Source organism: Buteo buteo, chromosome 1 (genome assembly GCF_964188355.1).
Source record: "Buteo buteo chromosome 1, bButBut1.hap1.1, whole genome shotgun sequence".
Taxonomy (NCBI): domain Eukaryota; kingdom Metazoa; phylum Chordata; class Aves; order Accipitriformes; family Accipitridae; genus Buteo; species Buteo buteo.
In genome coordinates, this window is record NC_134171.1 from 69601515 (window position 1) to 69621021 (window position 19507).

Sequence of the window (19507 nt, forward strand, 5' to 3'; positions counted from 1 at the left end):
TTTAAACCTCTTGAGCAAATACCACTTTCTTGCACTGTTCATTTCTCAGTTTGTTCTAATCCTCCTCCAATGGTGTTTCAGTTTGGGACTGTTCCTTTCACTTTCACCTAGAAAATAAAGATGTTGATGTAGATCTCTGCTGGAGGTCTTCCTTAGTGACCACCATCCCAAAAATACATTTTGCCTTTCTGCTGTTAACTTTTATTCCTTGAGTTCTCTTTTAACTCTTTTGTGTGTGTGTGTGTATTTTTCTAGAAAAAAAATAAAAAGAAGCATGCAGTTATGCTTTTTCCTACTATTTTATTGTAAGGACACAAGTAGAAATAGGAAAACAATGCAATCTGTGGAGATGTGGTACTTGATATTTGTGCTCTGTTGTCTTTGGGCGGTCCTCATAAAATAAAGCAATGGATTAAGTTGTATTTTTATGCCTATACCCTGAAATCTTTCAGCTTTTCTATTTTAGAAAATTGTCTCCAGTATCTTGGCATCATGAAAATTAACATTGGAGTTCAGTTTGAAAATGGGTAGTCATCAGCTATTTGTAGGTGCAGTGAGGGAGTCAAGTTGATGTTTTTGGGTTGTAGCAGTGAGCAGGTTTCTGTGTCAGTGGCAAATGAGCAGGGTACAGAGTGATTGCAAAACAGCCACGTTCTCCTGTGCTATCCAAGGGAATTTCTGACAGGCATGTCAAACTACAGAGGCCCTGATTCTGCTTTTAATTAAGAGCTATATGTTAGAGACATCCGTACCTTCCTTCTTGCACGTTGAAAAGTCCAGGGGAAGATTCCGCAGTAATCAGGGTCAGAATACAACCTTATGTGGTACCTAAACTTTTAGTGACTTACTGTTTCTTCACTGTATTGTCTTATTCATTAGTCGCTTGAAAAAAATTGCTGTACTGTTCATAACCATTTCCACTCTTTCTTCCTTCATCCTTCTTTTCACATTTTTGCTGTCTTCAGGATTTTCTTCCATCTTTTCCCTGCATTTCTTTCCTCACAGGGACTTCACTCCTAGTTCTTTTCTTACAGCACTGGTTAAATAATCAGAGATGAAGTTTGGCTTGATAGCAAAGCATCATTATTTGAATTTAGAGATAACATCCTAACCAAATTGGGAGTGGAAGAAGCAGCTTACTCCTCAAGGGACATTGCTTTAAGTTGTCTGCTGACTTGGGCGAATACCACTGCGTTAGATATCGACTAGTCAATGGAGGAAAAATTTGAACCTCTTTGGGGAAACAAATGGAGGGAATAGTTCAGTGAAGCTATCCTACAAGTCTCTGGGTACTTGAGAGAAAGGGGGAGGCAGAAAGAATCTGAAATGCATAAATGTAGTGAAACAATAGAAAGCATCAACACTTAAAGAAGGAAAGATTCCTATCTTCTAAGAGTTTTGCCTGGTCACCCAAAAGGGGGGGGGGGGGGGTGTGTGCAGGGATTCAAAAGAAATTAAAAATTTGATTTGTGATCCTGTGTGGCTCTTTTTTTGGCTGATCTTCTGTTTGTAAAAGAGTCCTGCAAGGTTCTAGGCTTGCTAACTTGTTTTGTAAGTTTTAGAAGACGTGGTGTGTGCTCTGTGGTATGTTGTGTGGGCTTTACAAAGTTATCTTTAAAACTGGCATATTACATTTTTGCCAAATGACATTTTCTCACAAGTGTATGATGTATGCTTGAATTAAGATGTCATCATTTGTTTAAGTGTGTGAAAAAATTTAAAGAACAAAAAATGATGAAAAATTCATGTCCGTTTTTCGACAGCTTAACTTTTAATCTTTTACTTTACAGTGTCCTAAGCTTGCTGGTTTTTCTATTTACTTTCTTTACATAGTCAAGACCTACATTTAAAAGAAAAATGCCTAAAAGTATTTAGGTAAAAATGTCATCTTAGATTGATATTATATAACCTTTTTGTATTAAGGTCTTGTCTGCAGATGTAAGGTGTCTTTGCTTTCAAGTTAGCTAAGTAGCATCATAATGCAATATTAAAAAAAAAAAAGGAAAAAATCCAGATAGATACCCTTTTAAGCTTGCTGGTGTAAGCTCTGCATACAATGAAATACTTAGTGCATATTCTAAATCCCACCATAGATAGCAGAGTGCATACACATACACAGATGAATAAACACCAAGTTAGAAGACCTTTTAAAGGATAATGTTGACACAAGAACAGATTTTTATTTTTTTTATGAACTGGCTCATTGGTAGGTTTAGCTCAGGAACTAAAAGTAGTGAAGTTTTGAAGAAACCCTAAAGATAAAGCATTAGGCACTTCTGTTAAGGTAGGACTTAATACTTCAATGAACAAGATTATATTATGTGAATGCTGCAGTTGGAATAAAAATTCAGAGGGTATTGATTCAAGCTTGGAAACTGAAAAACTGAAAAATTGAGATTCTCAGGCACTCCTTGATGCCTGATACAGTATTTTGGTTTGGGGAGAGAAGCTTATGATTCCCTTCATAGCTCCCTTATATTCAAGATAGTTCTTTATAGTCTGTTTTAAGAATATTGAGGATCTAGTTAGTGTGCTTTTCATTTCTCTCCCTTTCTCTCTCTTTTTTTTTTTTTTATATAACATCTTTAGAAGTGAGGTTCAACCATAATCTTAGTATAGTTGGGGAGAATACAAATGGAATACAAATATAGTTTTAAGATTTTGAATTCCCTTGGTGACTTGAGTGCAAGGTAAAAACCTTGACCTAACATTTTACAGAAAATATCTAACTGTACAAAAAAATGTTTCATTAGAATCACCAGGTTTCAGTTCCCATTAATGGAAGAATGCCATTCAGAGTATTAAAATTACAACCATTTAGTACCAATCCCCACAGTGGTTAATGAAGAGACTTGTGAAGTTTTACAAAGTCAGGATTCAGCCCAGACCTGAACCACTAATTTGTCAGTGATGCAGCTCACGTTAAGTTGTTTGTTCACCCTGACTTTCAGTGAACAGATATTTCCTTAGCAAATGTATTATATACAAAAAAAATAGCATTGTCTTAATAAAGTTAGTTGTCCATAAACAGATTCAGAACTCTTCAGAATAATTCTCTCACGTTTCATAATTTGAGCTTCTCTACTAAAACTACTTTTAAAATGCTAGTAGCTGTAGTCTTTATTTATTTGTAAATCCTTTGTGTGTGTGTGGCTGTGTAATTAAACTTCAGAATAAGTTATAATAAAATACTCTGTTTTGTTACAGCATTACTTAGAAGCTCCCAGGGAACTGAGTTGTAAATATTGCTCTCTGTGACATGTTTTTCCTATAAAATAGGAAAACCAATTTCATACTAAACTTGCCTTTTCATACAATTATTAATTGTGAAGCTTTTTTGCCATTACAAACTATAATGTGAACGTAAATATATCAAAAAGATGTGTATTTGAGTAGTCTATACTTTCAATATAGGTGAATTTACTTAGCAATTTCTAAACTAACAATGTCATAGAAAACCACAGAATGATTCCTCTTTCTGAATTTCACTTAGACATCTAGAATAATGAAGAGTAAGAAAGACTGACAAAAATTCAGAAGTGATTTAGCTAATGTGCAAATGTGCCTCCATGGATGTAGTTGTTCTGGTCTGAATCAGGAAACATTATCAATAACATAAAGAGCATATCAAAATGGAACATTCAGTTGTGCTTCAAATCAAATTCTCTTGGTCCGTGCAAGCCACTCGCATGTCGCTGGCATTTGGTACTGTCTGATCTGATCTTTCCCCTTCACAGCTCTATCCAGGTGTTACAAAGAACTCAATTTAGACTTAATCCTTGTGGCACTTTCCAAGTAAGAGGGCTGGTGCTGGGATTGTGTTACTCCAGAAGCGCCCACTTTTGGGGAAGATTCAAACTGTGTTAAAGTCTCACTGTTGACTTATTGGGGGCTCCATCCATCTTGCTGAGGTGAGACAGCAATTTTTGGTAGTGCCAAATGGTGGTGAGTGGTCCAAAGGAACAACTTTCCTGTCTGTCCTCTCTGTGTTGTTACAAGGAAATCTGACCTCACTGCCTCACAAGCCATTTTGGTTCCATGTCTTGGCTTGAAGTTATGCTGTACCAATTCTCTAAGAGTAGCTTCTAATTAGAAATTCCTTGTAGTAAGTCTTTGAATATGCCATCTTATGCCAATTTAAGAAGAGGTTTGGGGGAGAATAGTACTTGGCTACAAATGATGTATGCAGGATGAAGACCTTAGTGTCAGTAAAGAATAGAAGAGAATATTCCTTTTTTGAAGAGGTATTGCTTAGCTCATCTGCACTCAGGAATGAGTAAAACCATACAGAATTAAGTACCAATAATAATGGCGTGATTAGTGTACATATCAATAAGGTGCACAAATTGGTACTTAGATTTGGATTAGTATTAGAAAACTAATCATTGTGAAAGTTATTTTATTTGCATATTAAACAATTATATTAATGAAGACTACTACTGTTAAAACAAATGTGTAGTTAAAGTTCTTACCCAGAAGTAGAACACACAAAAAGTAACACTGACTGTTTTCTATTCTTTCAGCTACACAAACTTGCAGATCAGTTCAAAATATTTAACTTAATTATTATTAAAATTGAAGTCAGTGACTAGAAAGGGCTTCTAGTGAAAATGTGCATTGCAGCTTACCCTAAAGGAAGAAATATTGGGCCAATGAAAGCAACCTATAGAGAATGTGAAATAACAGCCAAGTGCTGGCATTTTAGGAATGTCTGTTCATAGATGTGCAAGTTTTATTTCACATTGTCCTCACCCTTCTCAATAAGAATGACTGATAGCTTCACTTTGTGATTTCCCAGCTTTTAAGAGTCTATTTTTATTTATTTTTTATGACCAACCTTACACTTGTTAAATGTAATTTTTGCTTTATGTAACATAAAAAAGAGCACATCTGCAGTATGCTGTCCCATGAATTAACAAGAATGACTGGACATAAGACAAGAAATCCTTTAAAAACATATGTTCACATTAAATATCTGGGCTATCTCAGTAAAGGAGGTCTTATGGGGTCATTTTTGATGCAGTGCAAGTAAACCATTTCTGCTCTTCTGAAATAGTTTCTTTCAGGTTTATATTGAGCTTGTATAAAGGCACATTACATAAATAAGGGCTTAGTTTGTACATTAGTCTTCTACATCTTGGATTCTTACTAAATCCTTGTTTTTACCAACTTGATGCTTAAGAGATATTGATTTCTGCTACACATGTCTATGGTGTTTATTTTGATATGTCTGGGATTAAAAACAAAATTAACACGCATAATCAATTTTCTGAGAATTAAAAAGGGCGCTTTGGTACCTTTGGTTACGTTCTTCTGAAGAAAAAGGAGAGTAAAAGAGATGTGATAATAAAGGGATCGATTTATTCAATCACTGGGTATAAAAACATTAGCCCTGGGAAAGAGCCTTCCTCTAAGAGCTTTAGCTGCCCAGTTTCACTTGTGTGGCACAAAATAATTTGCATTTTTAGAGAAATTTCATGTCTTCTGTGAGCTCTAGTGAAACATGAATAAATTGCTTGGTTTTCCTCTTTTTCTGATTTTATAAAGCTGAATCCATTAAGGGCTGAGTCAAACTGTAATGAAAGAAAGGCAACAACTGAGATGATGGAAACCCTGGATTAGATTTCTTAGTAGTCCAAGCTCAGCTGTCATGGCCTACGTGTCAAGTTAGTGCTCTTTGGGGAGGCCCGAAAGTACATGTGAATATTTTTTTTAACTGCTGTGTTACAACAGGTCTCTAAAGCAGCTAGGAATTAAACAGAGAAGCAAAGATTAAGAATTAAATAGAGCCACAGCAAGCAGTTCACCAGAGAGATTTGCAGTCAGGCGAGTGAACCTTTCCAAGACTGTTAGCCCGCTGCCATCTGCCTGACAGGGTTGCCCGTGACCCACCGTGCTCTCTTTGTGAACACTGAGTTTACGTGATTGCGGAAGATGCGTGCGAAGGATACGGTTGCTCACCACAAGCCAACGCTCCGCTCAAATAAAGCCTCTGCAAAAGGATGGCATTGTTATTTTTTCATGTTACAAATATTCTTCTGAGCTGGTTCATAATACAATAGGTACGATCTAAACAGAACCCAGAAGAAGCCAAAGCACAGTTTCTAGTTTTATGCCTAAAAAATGAATTTGCACACCAGGATCAAACTAAGGCTCTGCTATGGGAAGAAGGGCGGTCTTCGAGATTTGTGCCTGTGAAATATCCCTTCTGATAAAACAAGGCTTTGCCTGAAGACTCTTAAACCTCCAAGCAGCGGTGTCGTATTACAATTTAGAGCAAGAAATTTTGTCTATCATACCTTGTGAGCTTTGTGATGAGGTTCAAACATGATTTGATCAGAACGTACAGATTCCAGCACAGATTTTAAGGGGGAAGCTGCACATCTATTGTTTCTATTGGGAAGGCTTGCTTTCCTGTCAAAGCACCAAATGTTCATCTGAGTACAGTGTGGTGTTAAATTATCAAATTACTGTTAGCCAGAGTCTTCTCCCTAATGCTTGGAATTTATCCAGCTTCCAAAGATACTCTCAGTTCCTCCCATGAAGGGGTGATGGCACAGTCAAGGGGTGCCCAGGTCTGTAGCAGGTTCAGATAGCTGAAATCATCCTAAGTTCCACATTCACTTTGTGAATTTGGGGAAATTGTGATATTTTCAAACCTATGTTAGTTTCAAAACAGGTTTCCTGGATTGTGAGAACAGTTTAAAAAAAAAAAAAAAAAGTCTGCCAGAATCCCTCTCAGACTTATGCCCTGGGGAAAAATTCTTTCCTATTTCTCAGCTGGTGACTTTGCATGATTTACCACATCTTAGGAAGGCATTTCAAACTGGCAGCAGCTGTAACTGAAACCATGCCTGCCCCCACTTCCACTGATGCCTCTGTGAGGGACAGGACTGAGAGTGAAACCTTCCCTTAACGGTCTAACCTAGGGCAGCAACACAGAAATAGCGCTGGTCCCCTTTCTCCCCTTGCGTCGTGGTTTGGGGAAAGGTCGAAAAGAAACCAGATCACCCATCGCGGCTCTCCTTCCCTCAGGCCGAGAAGTCCATGCCTCCCTTCAGCCTCAGTAAGTCTCTGCCACACTGAGAGTATCTGGTGGTGGTTCCCATCTCAGCCTTGTCACTGCCGTCGAGGCGAGGAGTGGTGGGGTGACGTCTTTTACTTTATGAAGGCATTTGTTTGCCTGGTGGATGTTTCTAAGCTCTGCTGTTCCTAGAGCAAAACAATGTGATTGGTATGGCATAATTCAAGGTGAATTTAAAATTACTGAAGTCAAATGTTTTCTAAAAAGACCTGTTTTGAAGCAGTTTGGCAAAGCTGACATAACCATGCTGACTTTAGTGAAGCTGCATTGGTTCCATCACTTGAGGATTGGGCCCAGACTAGCCAGAGCATTTATTTTTAAATTCTAGCTTCTACTGGCATGTTCTTAAAGATCTCTGTAGTTCTGTAACTTTCTAAAGTAGCTCACAAGTCTTATGCTGACTGCTAATAAAACAGAAAATCCATTTCCACTTTTCAGTGTAATCTTTTTTTCATGTGAATCTATTTCTCATCAAAAGAAGCGGATGACTGGCCTGAAAGCTGGAGTTCTCTACTTATCTCTAAGGACGGAAGAAGTAGTGGCCTTTCAAGTTATCCCATGTTGTCTGAAAGAACATGGCCATCAATCCAAAAACTACGAGGGAGAAACCCAACACTCAGTATTGCTTTGACCAAGAAAAGTATTGTTCCCAGTGCCTGGTGAAGAGAAGTAGGTCTGATCTCACTCTGTTGGTAAAATTGGCAAGGAAAACTAAGACAAAGAAGCTTCTCCAAAGTGTCCATGGGAGAGGTGTCTCACGTAGCATTAAAAGCATGTCACCACATGTGAATGCAAGGACGCTTAATTTCAGCAGCTGGTTTTTTGTTGTTTGGTTGGTTGGTTTTTTTTAAGAGAGAAGTAGGAGCACTTTGCATCAATCTTAGAGGAGGACTTTAGCTGCTACAGAGAATTATATTCTCCCCAGAAAACCTCAGTCACAAGAAAACTGATAGTTCCACAAGGGATTCTGTATCTTCTTTTTAGAGAACATAATCTTCCAGATGCTTCTCCTCCATCTCCTTAGCAAGAGAGGGTGCACTCATGCCTAAGATGCATTAGAAGATGTAAAACTAAAGTCAGATAAGGAGAAAAAAAAATCTCCCTGGCATCCTTTTTTTTGTAGCAGATGCATTGCTGGATTTTCTCTGCTTCACTGGCTTCAGTTTCTGTACCCAGAAGATACCTTTGGCTAAGCTCTTGGAAGACGGTTTCCCAGGCAAAAAAAACCTGCTTTATAGTGGCCTCAGATGATAAACAGTTTGTGAGCCACCAGGCAGAGCAGTCACTGGAGATGGTGAAATAAGGAGGTGTCAACCATGAAGAAGTACTCTTACATATAATTATAGAAGAGTAGGTAAGCCTTTAGAGGCCAGAAAACAGCAAAGCCAAACCAGAACATAAAGAATGAGATCTGCAGAATGAGAAACTCTCAACAAAATTACATAGACCACTCATGTCAAAACACAGAGAGAAAAGCAAAAAGAACTAAAATCAGAGATACCTCTAATCAGAGCAGTGTGATACTGTATTTGAACCTCGGTATGCTAATGGCATATAATTAAGCAAGAGGAAGTGTTTAAGTAATCTGAGCTTTCCAGCTTTCCTTCCCTTTAGGACACCTTTGAGAAATCTGAATTTCAGAGAAAGGGGTGCTAAGCACTCTCTGACAGCCAGATCCTTTGAAGACACATCAGGCTGCGTAGTCAGAAATACATACCACACCCTAACAGTGATTTAAATACTGAGCTTCTCTGTTCAGTGGCATATTTTGCTCAATAGGTAGAAGATGGTGTTTACAAAATGCAGTTATGAACTGTCCTGCTATGCTGTCTTGCAGTTTTTAGTGGGACCTTTATAACAAGTACTTAACAGTTTAATCCAGTATGTCTATATGAGTAAAGGGTAAGGTATTTATGTGTAGCCATGCAAGAAAGTTGCATAGTAAGTGCATAAAGTAGGCTCTCAGGCAGAGTATTTAAAAGTTGTACAGGACAAGGACTGTAGTGATTTGGGGGAAGACAGCAAGAATTTTTCAGTGTACTGATTTGGGCATGAATTGGGCTTAGAATCATCGCTATGCCTGAAATCTGTGTTCTCACATCAACTTCATTGTAATTATTTACTCAGCACCTGATATACCTTTCTTTGCTTTAAAATGAATGTAGCGATGATAATTCTGCACACAAATTGGGAACAAATGTTCTGCTTCTGTTATGATCGTTATGTTGTCTGAAACATCAGTCCGCTACTGCTTCATTACCCTTTGCAATGAGATTAGATTTCATTCATAACTCTAAAGAGGTGTGTTAAAAACTTCTGTGCATATATCACTAAGGTATACACCTTTTTGTAAAAGGCTATAGGAATATCTTTAAAAATGCTGGCAAACGTTCTCCAGGACTATAAAATACCCGTTCTGTGCGTGAGATAAGGATTTCCATTCATAAGGATTTCTGAGTAGCTTTGGGGCTCAATCTTTAGTGGTGGCTCATCGTTGTCAGCAGAGGTAGAGCTAGTGGAAGTGGTTTTATAGTGCCTGTATGTTCTCTCCTCACCGACTCCCCAGGGTAGCCAAGGGTGAGTTTGGCTTCTACCACGAGAGCGAGCAGCCCCCCCTTTGCTCAGAACTTTGCTTTCTTGGGAAGTTCCCCCGAGGCTTGTCCTGTCTTTAGGAAAGAGCAAGTAGGTTCCAGTTGTGATCTTTATTCTGCATCGGGGGGGGACATGGGGTGATGGGGGTGTGAAGGAAAAGAAACCCTTCTCCGGGCTTTCTGGGAATTCTCCTTTGCCCTGTGGAAACCTTGATGAACCAGCTGGGCAGGCACTCAGCCCGCTTTGTGTTGCTGGAAAACTTTGTCTTCCACTGAGAAAGTTTTGAAATGCTGAATGGGAAATACTGTTTCTTTAACTTCTCCCTACCTTGGGTTGGAGTAGAGCCAGAGATGAGATGCTGTATTGAAACTTTAAACTAATAGTTTGGATTTCATGTAAAATTTGTTGACAATAAAGGTAAAACTATAAACTAAAAACTGGCTGCTATTTTGTTTGGATTTCTTCATGTTTTAAGTGGTCTTCTTGATGACTGTTTTTCAAAGCTGATTTTTCTGTGTCACCAAAATTTGTGTAGAATTTTTGTGATCTCTAACTTCAGGATACACAAAGACACAGTGTCATATTTTGGCCTTGAGAAAATCCCTTTTTTCTACCTACAGTCAACAATCCGACCTGACAGAGCTGTTATTTAAAGTTGATATTCAACAAATGGTTTGCACAGAAGATGCTGCTATACTATATTTTCACAGACTAGTGTATAATTTTCACAGTGAACAGAACTGAAAAATGTAAGATCAAGAGAGATTTCCATTGTTGTACAAATGTCTGGCACGTGCCCAAACTATGTGAGAGAGGAAGATTAACTTGTCTGGGGACTGTTGAATATAAGTAAACAATGGAAGTTATTAGGCGGGGGAAAATCATATTCCCGTTAGGTTTTCTCATCCAAACCAGAAAAACCTTGCACCTTCCCTTACAGTGCCTTAGTCTGAGTAAGGCTCTTTAAAAGCATATGAAATAAATTCTGCTTCTCATTCATAAACTTACCCATCTGTGAAGCCTTTATTCAGAGAAACCTACCTGCTCAAATGCTTGCTGTAGTTCATTAAAAGCTCCCATTTGTACTCATAAAGACTCATTCATTGCCCTGAATAATATATACGGTATACTGAAAGAGAACCAACTCCCGCTTTTACAATCTAAATTAAACAACTTTGTCTAATAAAAGAAGCACTGTCTCATTTCTAACTAGGCCATAAGCCCTAAGGGTCTTGTATGTGTGCATTTATTTATTTATTTTTGCCAAATTGTCCTACAAGGATCTGAAAGCTAAGTGAACCGAGCTGACTAAATTGTTTCTCTTTTTCTGCCTGCTTAGAAAGACTGAAACAAGCATGGGCACAATTGTATTGAAGCAAATACTTGTCCATAAACTTATTCTAAAATGCCGTGGGATGATCTCCTGTCCTTTTCTCAGTCCCACCTTCTAACCTTCCTAATCTTGAGAGTTCATCTCTATTATATGTGGCTCTTACAAATGCCCATGATTAATAACTACTGTGATTCATTAGCCCATGTTGTTGGTATTGTTTCCCCAATGGGAGCATTTGCTATCTAGGGATAGTCCATGATTACTCTGCCTGGTGGAACAGTAAGATGCTTTCAATCTAATGCACTGTCCATGTTTTAGCATAAAATAATATTAAGGCATCCACATAATGGAACCATCTGAAGATCCATTTTATTAAGCACTGAAAGAAAATGTGTGTGTGTATTTGTATGTGCAAGGGAAACATAATCAGCAAATCTTTTTCACCAGAAACATAATTTCAGCAAGCATTTCGCGTAAAGATGCAGCTGTTTTGAGGTTATAGTTCTTTGGACTTGAGGCTGAAAAAATACTCTATAGCCAATATCTTACCTGGTACAATTAACTTACTCAAATTATGTACGGCCTATTCAAAGTAGGAAAAATAGGAAACAGAGGTAGGTTTATTGTATTTATTCCATTTCATGGGTATTTATTTTAAATGCAATCTACCTTCAAGTACAAAGCTGTAGTGCTCTTAAAAGATTACTGTTTCAAGTTACTTCACATACCTTAACAGAGCATGTAACCTTTTTACATTATATGATCAACTTTTTGACAGTGCAGGGCCAGCACAGCTAATGGAATAATAGCCTGCAGGGTCCAGCTAAATGATATACGAATATAATCAACCTTTGTGATGACTATTCAAAAGTAATCCCTTTAGCTTTCAACTGCAACATATATTTCAACCAGGCAAAGCCATATGAAGAAAATCTCTGCAGACTCCACTGATACAATATGGCCTTCATATCCCCACAGTGTGTTTGCTGTTCACAGTGAGTTTTAAATTTAAGGTAATGGCTACTGTATATTCATGTGAGCATAGAACAATACCTTTGATTTGTTGGAGAAATGTTACATTAGCTACCAAGGGCCCTATTCAGTAAACTTTGACACAACCCTTATATATGGTTTACTGCTTATTCTAAATGGAATATGCCTGATAAAAATGCTTTGCATGCCCAAATTGTACAAATTCATTAATCTTTATATTCATAAAATCTCCAAGTACAACTGCCTCCGTTCCAAGTGAACCTAGTCAGGATACATGGCTAAACATGTAGGCCCAATCTGCTTTTAAAAAAGCATTGCATCAATTTTCATTTATCAAGGTGGAAGAAAAGTAGGAAGATCTTCAAGCGTGGGACATGCATGTTGTTGGCAGTCATATTTTTTGCTGCATCTTTATTCCTACTCCATTACATCATTCTACAGATTATATAACTGAAAACAGCTGCATGACCTTTAAAAAGGCAAGTAATTTTTAAATTACAATAATGGGTTGTATCTCATCAGCTGCGTTACGCCAACATGATAATCTAGCATACCCTGCCAGATCATGGGGAGGGTATAAAGAATATGGTGAGATAGTCTTGCTTTCCCTCCCTCCCTTTTGTGACAAAAATGCAGTATTGGCTAATGGCGAGTCTGAATACATGGAATTAATTGTATTAAAGGAAAATAGGTGTAAGGAAAACACTGCGTTGCCTTATGTTACTATTTTAGCATGTAGTAAGAGTTCACTCACATTAAGAGCAGTTGCAAATATGGTCTTGTTTGCGTACATGTACCTAAATACGTGTAAAAATACAACAACACTGTTGCTGTCTTTTGTTTGAGGTGGTGTATTACAGGATTTTATGCCACTTAAGCAAGTTAGCTATAGTGGAAGAGTAGGCAAGGGTATGGACTTTTCTTCTCTTTGTTTGCCATGCCACTTCTTGGGCCCGCAGAAAATTAGGGCATCCTCAGCATCCTGCAGCAGGCAGTTCCAAGGATGAATTAGCAATGCACAAAGAACCCCTTCTTTTGTCTCCAAGCCCACCACCTGCTACTTTCAGTATATCCTGCCTCATTCTTTGATTGGAAGAGACAGTGAAAAATGGTTTCTGGGTCACCTTCTGTATGCTACTCTCCTTCTTACTTTTGTCATCTCCTCAAAATATTGCCTTTCTTTTTTTTCAAAGCAGTTTCGGCTCCCCAACACAATAGTCCTCTTGTGATTCTTCATCAGTTCGTGGAGCTTTTCAGTGGAGTTCTTGTTTAATAAAGTCCACCAGTCTCTGAACAATGCAAAGCTTGGATTTGAATGTCTTCCCATCACATGGGCATGCAAGTTCAGGAACACAGGTGTTGCCTGTTTCATATTCTTTATAATCTTTTGAGAGAAAGGGGCCTAAAATTCCTGTCCTGTCTGGAGTTAGTGATCATTTTAGCTTCAGTCTTTGTAGGTGTGGCTTTCATTCTTTTGTATGACTTTTCATTAATTGTATTGTGTAAAGGACTAGCAGCTCTGTTCAGCTTTCTCCCAGGAACATAATGAAATAATGAGATTTTTAGAAGTGTAACGATCTTTAGATAGACACATGTAAACAGCAAGAACGGAGATGCCAATTCTAGCTGCACTGAAAATTCAACCAGACAGTTTTAATTATATTTTATCAACAGCAGTGTTAATATGTCAGGAACATCCTATTATGATTAATTATATTTACATACTATTAATTCATATTAATGTTTATCCCTGCATTTTGCACAACACGATAAGATAGAAGGAGAATGCTTGATGGTGTGATCTGTGGTGGTACATATGTATTATCATTATGAATATGAGATGCTTTTATTGTTCCCAAATAGCACAGGCCAAACAAATGCCAAGAAAACATTTATGGCTTAGTATTCCATCAGTTATCCTTGATATGCTTCATATTTGCTGGGAGGGTAGAACTGTTAATCAGACAATAATAGCTTGGCGTCCAAGTGTGAAGGCAAAAGGCCAAAAGGTGCCCGAGAAAAGCAATTTATGCTATAATTCCCCATCTGTCATGTACACATCCCTGCCGTTTTTTGCATGTGTCAGTGTATGTAAGAGACATTGCTGTCAGAGACACACTTTTATGTCTATTTACTGGCAAATACATATGTTATTATACATACCTAGTCACATTTTGGGCTTAGGTCACCCACCCATCTTGCACCACTTTTTCAACAATGACCTTCCACTGGAAAGAGCAATAACGCTGCACTGGTGTGAAGCTGGGGTGGGCCAACGTTGTTCAGAGCCCTTGTTAGCATTTCTGAACTGCGTGAGGCTCTCAGCTGCTTCACGGTGTTTGAGTTCCTAAGCCAAACTGAGAAGTTACAGACTGTGCAGCCATGAGCACAGCCCCTTGTATTCAATTAGGTTTTATTAGATTTTTTGGTTTAGACATGGTCTGCTCATAAAGGAATTTCCATTGATGTACTTTAGGCCTGGTTCCAGAAAATGTTACCTGGAATAACTACATTGTTAAACACAGAGTAAGCCACTAACGTACATGTTGCCCTCATACAAAATGAGTCTTGGTATAATAACTTACGTTAATCCTCAGATATTCTTCACAGATTTACTTATCCTATTCTTACTTGCATACAACTATGGATGAAGTCCTAGTTAGCAATTATACTTAATAAAAGCCTATGATATAACGAAACATAAATTTTATTGAGTCTTGAGTGGTCCGGTAGTTTGCATCTGTTCCAATCATTGCACCAGCAGAAACACTGCTTTGAACGTTATTTTTCACCTCTACCAGAACTGGATTAATGTAATTCTTTTGGACATGAATTAAATTAGGATGCCATATAAGCACCATTGGTACTGCTGTGACTGAAAGAGAGAGTCCAGTTTTAGGCATCACAGTGCAAAGAGATAGTGACAAATTGAGGAGGATCCAGGCAAGGATTATACAGAGGTCAGAAAACATGAGCTCCTTTCAAATATTGAAAAGACTGCTTTTGCTTAGCCTCAAAAAGAGAAGATTAGAGGGAGGAAAATAGTCTCTCAAGCTATAAGGAGTTATTATAAAAAAGGACAGCGTTCCTTTGCTCTTCGTGTCTACCAAAGGTAGAACAAGGAAAAAATCAGCTTAATTTGCAATAAATATTTATCTTAAGTATTAGGGAAGAAACAGAGCTATAAGATTGTGAAGCACTGGAACAGAGAGATTAGGGATGTTGTGAAATGGCCTTCATCAGAAGCCTTTGAGAATAGATTTGACAAATAGATGTCAAGGATGGACTAGATATATGTGCACTTTCTTCATTTGAGGAGGTGAACCAGATCAGTAGTTCCCAAAATAGGAAACAATCCCCCAGGGCCGGTGTGGTTGCAACTAGGCAGAGGGAGGTATGGCTGCTGGAGAGTCACTGGGAACCGAGCAGAAAGGGCAGCCGGGAGGTGGGAGTTCGGTGCAGAGATGGAGCAAGGAAGGAACAAGGCTGGGCATCACAGATCGTGGGAGCAAAGGAACCGTGGGGCTGCCAAAAGCTGCGGAGTGAAGCCGTTGCCTCCCAGCCACCTGCTCTTTTGATCACGTCCCATTAGGAGGACCCCGCTGAGAGGTGGCAGCCTTACTTATCCAACCTCCTCACCCTGCTCTTGCTTTCTGCACTGCTCACTGCTTCCCCTGGATAGTCTTCTTGCTGCCTGCCATCTTTCAGTACTGTCTTTGCCATCGTCTTCTCCCAAACGCATCTTTCTTGTTGGCTCCCCAGCTGGTCCCACCTGGACCTACCCTGCAAAACCGGCCTGTTGGAGAACTGCCACACAGGAGTGCAAGAAAAAAGAACAGAAATCCCTGTCAGTTCTGTATTTCTAGGATTATATCTTATGTGGCTCACCTCTGTGTTGTCTTAGATTTCCTTCTCTTGTGTCTTTTTACTGTATTATGTGTTTTTCAAATAAACCTTCTAGGCTTTTTTACTATTAAGAATGTTGTAAGTCTAAAACACTAATGCACTTTTTGGTTGTTTTTTTTTCAACAACAGAACTTAATAAAGAAACAAGTGCTTCAAAGCCGCTGTGAGCCTCTTCCAAAGACACCAGTTCTAGACCTTCCTGCTACAGTATTTGCTCTTAGACCATAGTTCTTACATCAATATGCTGATTTTCGCAAAATGTCGTTGGTATCAAAATTCAACCTGATTTTGACAGGCAATTGCATCACCTCTATTTTACTTTGTCCAAATAGCAATATTTTTCCTGCTTATAAATGAACAAATTCACACTTCCTTCAGATTTTTTACTTGTTTTTCCAGTTTCAGAATTTAATTGCCTTTGATCATGTAATTGCTTTTAATTTACAGAAATAAGCCTTTGAGATAGAAACAAATCTATTAACCAGATGCTGAACCCAAATATAAAACATGTAGATATCAAAGTGTATATATAAACTTACAACATTTACTGGTTTTTTATTTGCTGTTTTTCATTATAGAGAATGCCTGCTTACTTACAGAGAAGCTGATAGATGTATAATGAGTACAGGAAGATCACCGAAGAGTCATGCAACAAAGTAGGAATTTTGGTAGGAATTTTGTCATTTAAATGGGAGCACAATGTTGCGGTACAAATATCTGAGAGCTCTAAGTTCTTTTATGACTGAAGTGTGCCTTCAATATGTATTACATGCTTTTATCAAAAATAACTGGTGTCATTGAAATAAATACAAAAGAAAAAGCGTAATACAGAATAGAAAGTCTGCACTTTGTGCCCCTAATGCTTATTGTCTTCTGAAGTGTCAAGATCCTCCTGTTAAGATATTAAACATCCTTTATACGTACTGAATGGGAATCCAAGATGCTCAATACCTTGTAAGATCAGGTTCTAAATGCGTCTGGAGAGTTTTCCTTAAATCACAGATTATTGTCTCTTTCAGAAAAAATAAACTACAAGCTTGGTGCCTTATTCATAGGGCTATCAATGATTTTAGCATCTGTGCTTAACAGTTGTGGTTCAACTGTAACTTGAATAAAATAGTTCCAGCCTGGGTGGCACACTATGGTGCAATTTTGTTCTAATCTATAACACAGGTTGGACCCAAAACACAACTAAGTTTGTTTAAAATCTGGTGGAGCACACTCATGAAGCTGTTGAAAGCCTGTACAATCAAAGCTTTTGAAATGCCATTGACACTCTCAAGTGCAACATCAATCTATAGGCACAGCTGAAACAACTATATTTAACAATGAAAGTGCATCTTGTAGAATACCTGTATGTCACATTTTCGAAATTGATCCCAAAATTCCCCTTTTAGCAAAGCCTGTGTTCATTCACACAATCAGGTAAACTAAAATTCTGCCTAGATTCTTTTTGGTAAATAATCTGAAGCACTGATTTTGGAGTGTGTGTGGAGAAATGTCTCCCATTTTGATTCTTGACAGTGGTTTCCTCACATGGCCGACCCATAGAAGTCTGACTCCTGTGGTCTTCACTGTCCTCAGAGGGCATTTTCCAGCTACCATCACTGGTGGCCCAAAGAGATAGGGGACAGAAGATGGTGGTTATCACTTCGCAAAATATACGTAAAAGCAGGGTTTGGAACCTTTGAATTTAATTTAGGAAAATTCATGTGAACTTTCCTAATTTCATGTATTAGAAAACCTGTTCTTTCAAACTATGCTTTTCAAACAAAGCTTTATGAATCCCAATAGTCAACCATTTCTTTCTTTAAATGGAGGTTTCCAGATTCGGAGTTTGAAGCAAGGTCCATTAGACCTGTAATCAGTTTTTATGACAGTCCTTGCGAAAGCAATAGCTTTTGCCATAGTAATAACTCAATTCACTGGTTTTCTTCAGGATTGCAGTTTAAGTAACTGGTTGACATGTGACAATAGGATTTCTCCCTGTTAAGTTATGGTAAAAACATATCATTATTATTATCATTAACTTGCTCCTATTAGACCATTTTTGATCAAGATGCTGTGTACATGCAATGTAAATACAAATACCTCAATAATTTTCTTTTACTCAGAGGTCTGTATCATCTGAACACCAAGCTTATTACAGCACTGTTCATTTAGAATGTTTTTACAAGGCTGAAAAGTTGTATAGGCATGTTCCTACATGCAATTATGCACATAAGCATACAAATCTCATTACTGAGTGTTAAAAACAGGCAAACATTTTATGAAAACCAGGAAGATAAACAGGACCATGATTTAAATATAAATAATAACAGTATCCAGTTTACCCCTTGTATTTTAATGCTATTGATATGAAATACAAAAAACATTATAACAGCAGCAGAATTTCACAAATAATATCTGAAAATCACATTAATCTGCAAACTCTCCTAATCTTGATAAGTATAGCAGGACTGCTTGTAAGAGATTGCTTTTTTAGATATTTGGAATTTCTTTTATCAGAATATTGTTGAAAGAAATGGCATATTTTAATTTACCCTTCATAGTAAAAAAAAAATATAAAATAACATAAACTAAGCAGACATTCTAGAAAAGACAATTTTTCAAGGACAAGTTTCTAAATACTTAAGGGTTTTGAACCTCACATACATTTCTGCAGTAACTGAACATTCTGTGTATGTCTCCCAAAAGTTATTATGCAGTTACATTAAATAGCATTCGTGATCATCACTATTTTTTGCCGATCTGCTCTCATTACTAAGTGATAACTTTTGTATGCTTGTGAAAAAATGGCCACAAATTAATCCTCTAGAGCATTAACTCTCCCATACTTTTAACGATACTTTTTAGTCCTAAAGCTTTTAATAAAAATAAGGGGACTTTTATCATCCTATAATAATGTAAATGCAAGTTGTGTTCTTCAGGGTCAGGAAGCTTCAGGAGAAAATTATGTTTATTGAGCTAAATGTACCTGCTTCCCATCCCAGTGATGATTGGTCTGATGAGTAACTATCTGTCTGGCAGAATGCAGGCGTTGTTCTGCTCCTTGCAGACTTTTTCAGTGGGAAAACGAAGGCTCTGCTTTCCCCTTCAAATTAATGGGGCAAGGAGGTTGGGCAGAAGGTTGTTCCATACGTTGTGCTTTGAACAGGATCCTGGAATAAACCTCTCAGCTGTCAGCAGCAGTCAGAGTTCCACGGGTCACGGGCAGGCCTCGGTGAAATGCCTCGCACGACCCAGCTGAAAGCACAGTGCTCACTGGTACTTGGCTGCAGTATCAACTCGGTATTTCTTTAGGAGAAAAATCACCACTTACTGAATTACCAGCCTTTCTTCCAACATCACTATTCTTTGGTGATCTTTTGCCAGACATAGTCCTGCTCATCAGATCTCCTGAGATCAGAGCTCAAATTAGTATAATGGAACTTCTGTACTTTGTCTCTTTATGTGAGAGATGTGCTCTAATTTCTTTAAGGAGCTCCTCACATGGAACAGAATTATTCTCCCCTCTGCCTGGTTCATTACCACTGTAATCCTTCCTGCAAGTTTTTTCCAGAAAGCCTCTAATCCCCTGACCCTTAAGACTTTGCAAT

General features: G+C 38.0%; 1 protein-coding gene across 7 annotated transcripts in view; it reads left to right on the forward strand.

Moving 5' to 3' along the window:
* The window catches only part of TTC29 (tetratricopeptide repeat domain 29), a 374033-nt gene extending 356801 nt beyond the window's left edge, over positions 1–17232 (forward strand). For all 7 annotated transcript variants that reach the window (XM_075035175.1, XM_075035158.1, XM_075035166.1 and 4 more), the window contains one exon: positions 16487–17232. In XM_075035175.1, coding sequence (XP_074891276.1) covers positions 16487–16527 — 41 coding nt within the window. In that variant the 3' untranslated portion in view covers positions 16528–17232. The remainder of the gene's footprint in view (positions 1–16486) is intronic.
* The last annotated feature ends 2275 nt before the right edge of the window (positions 17233–19507 follow it).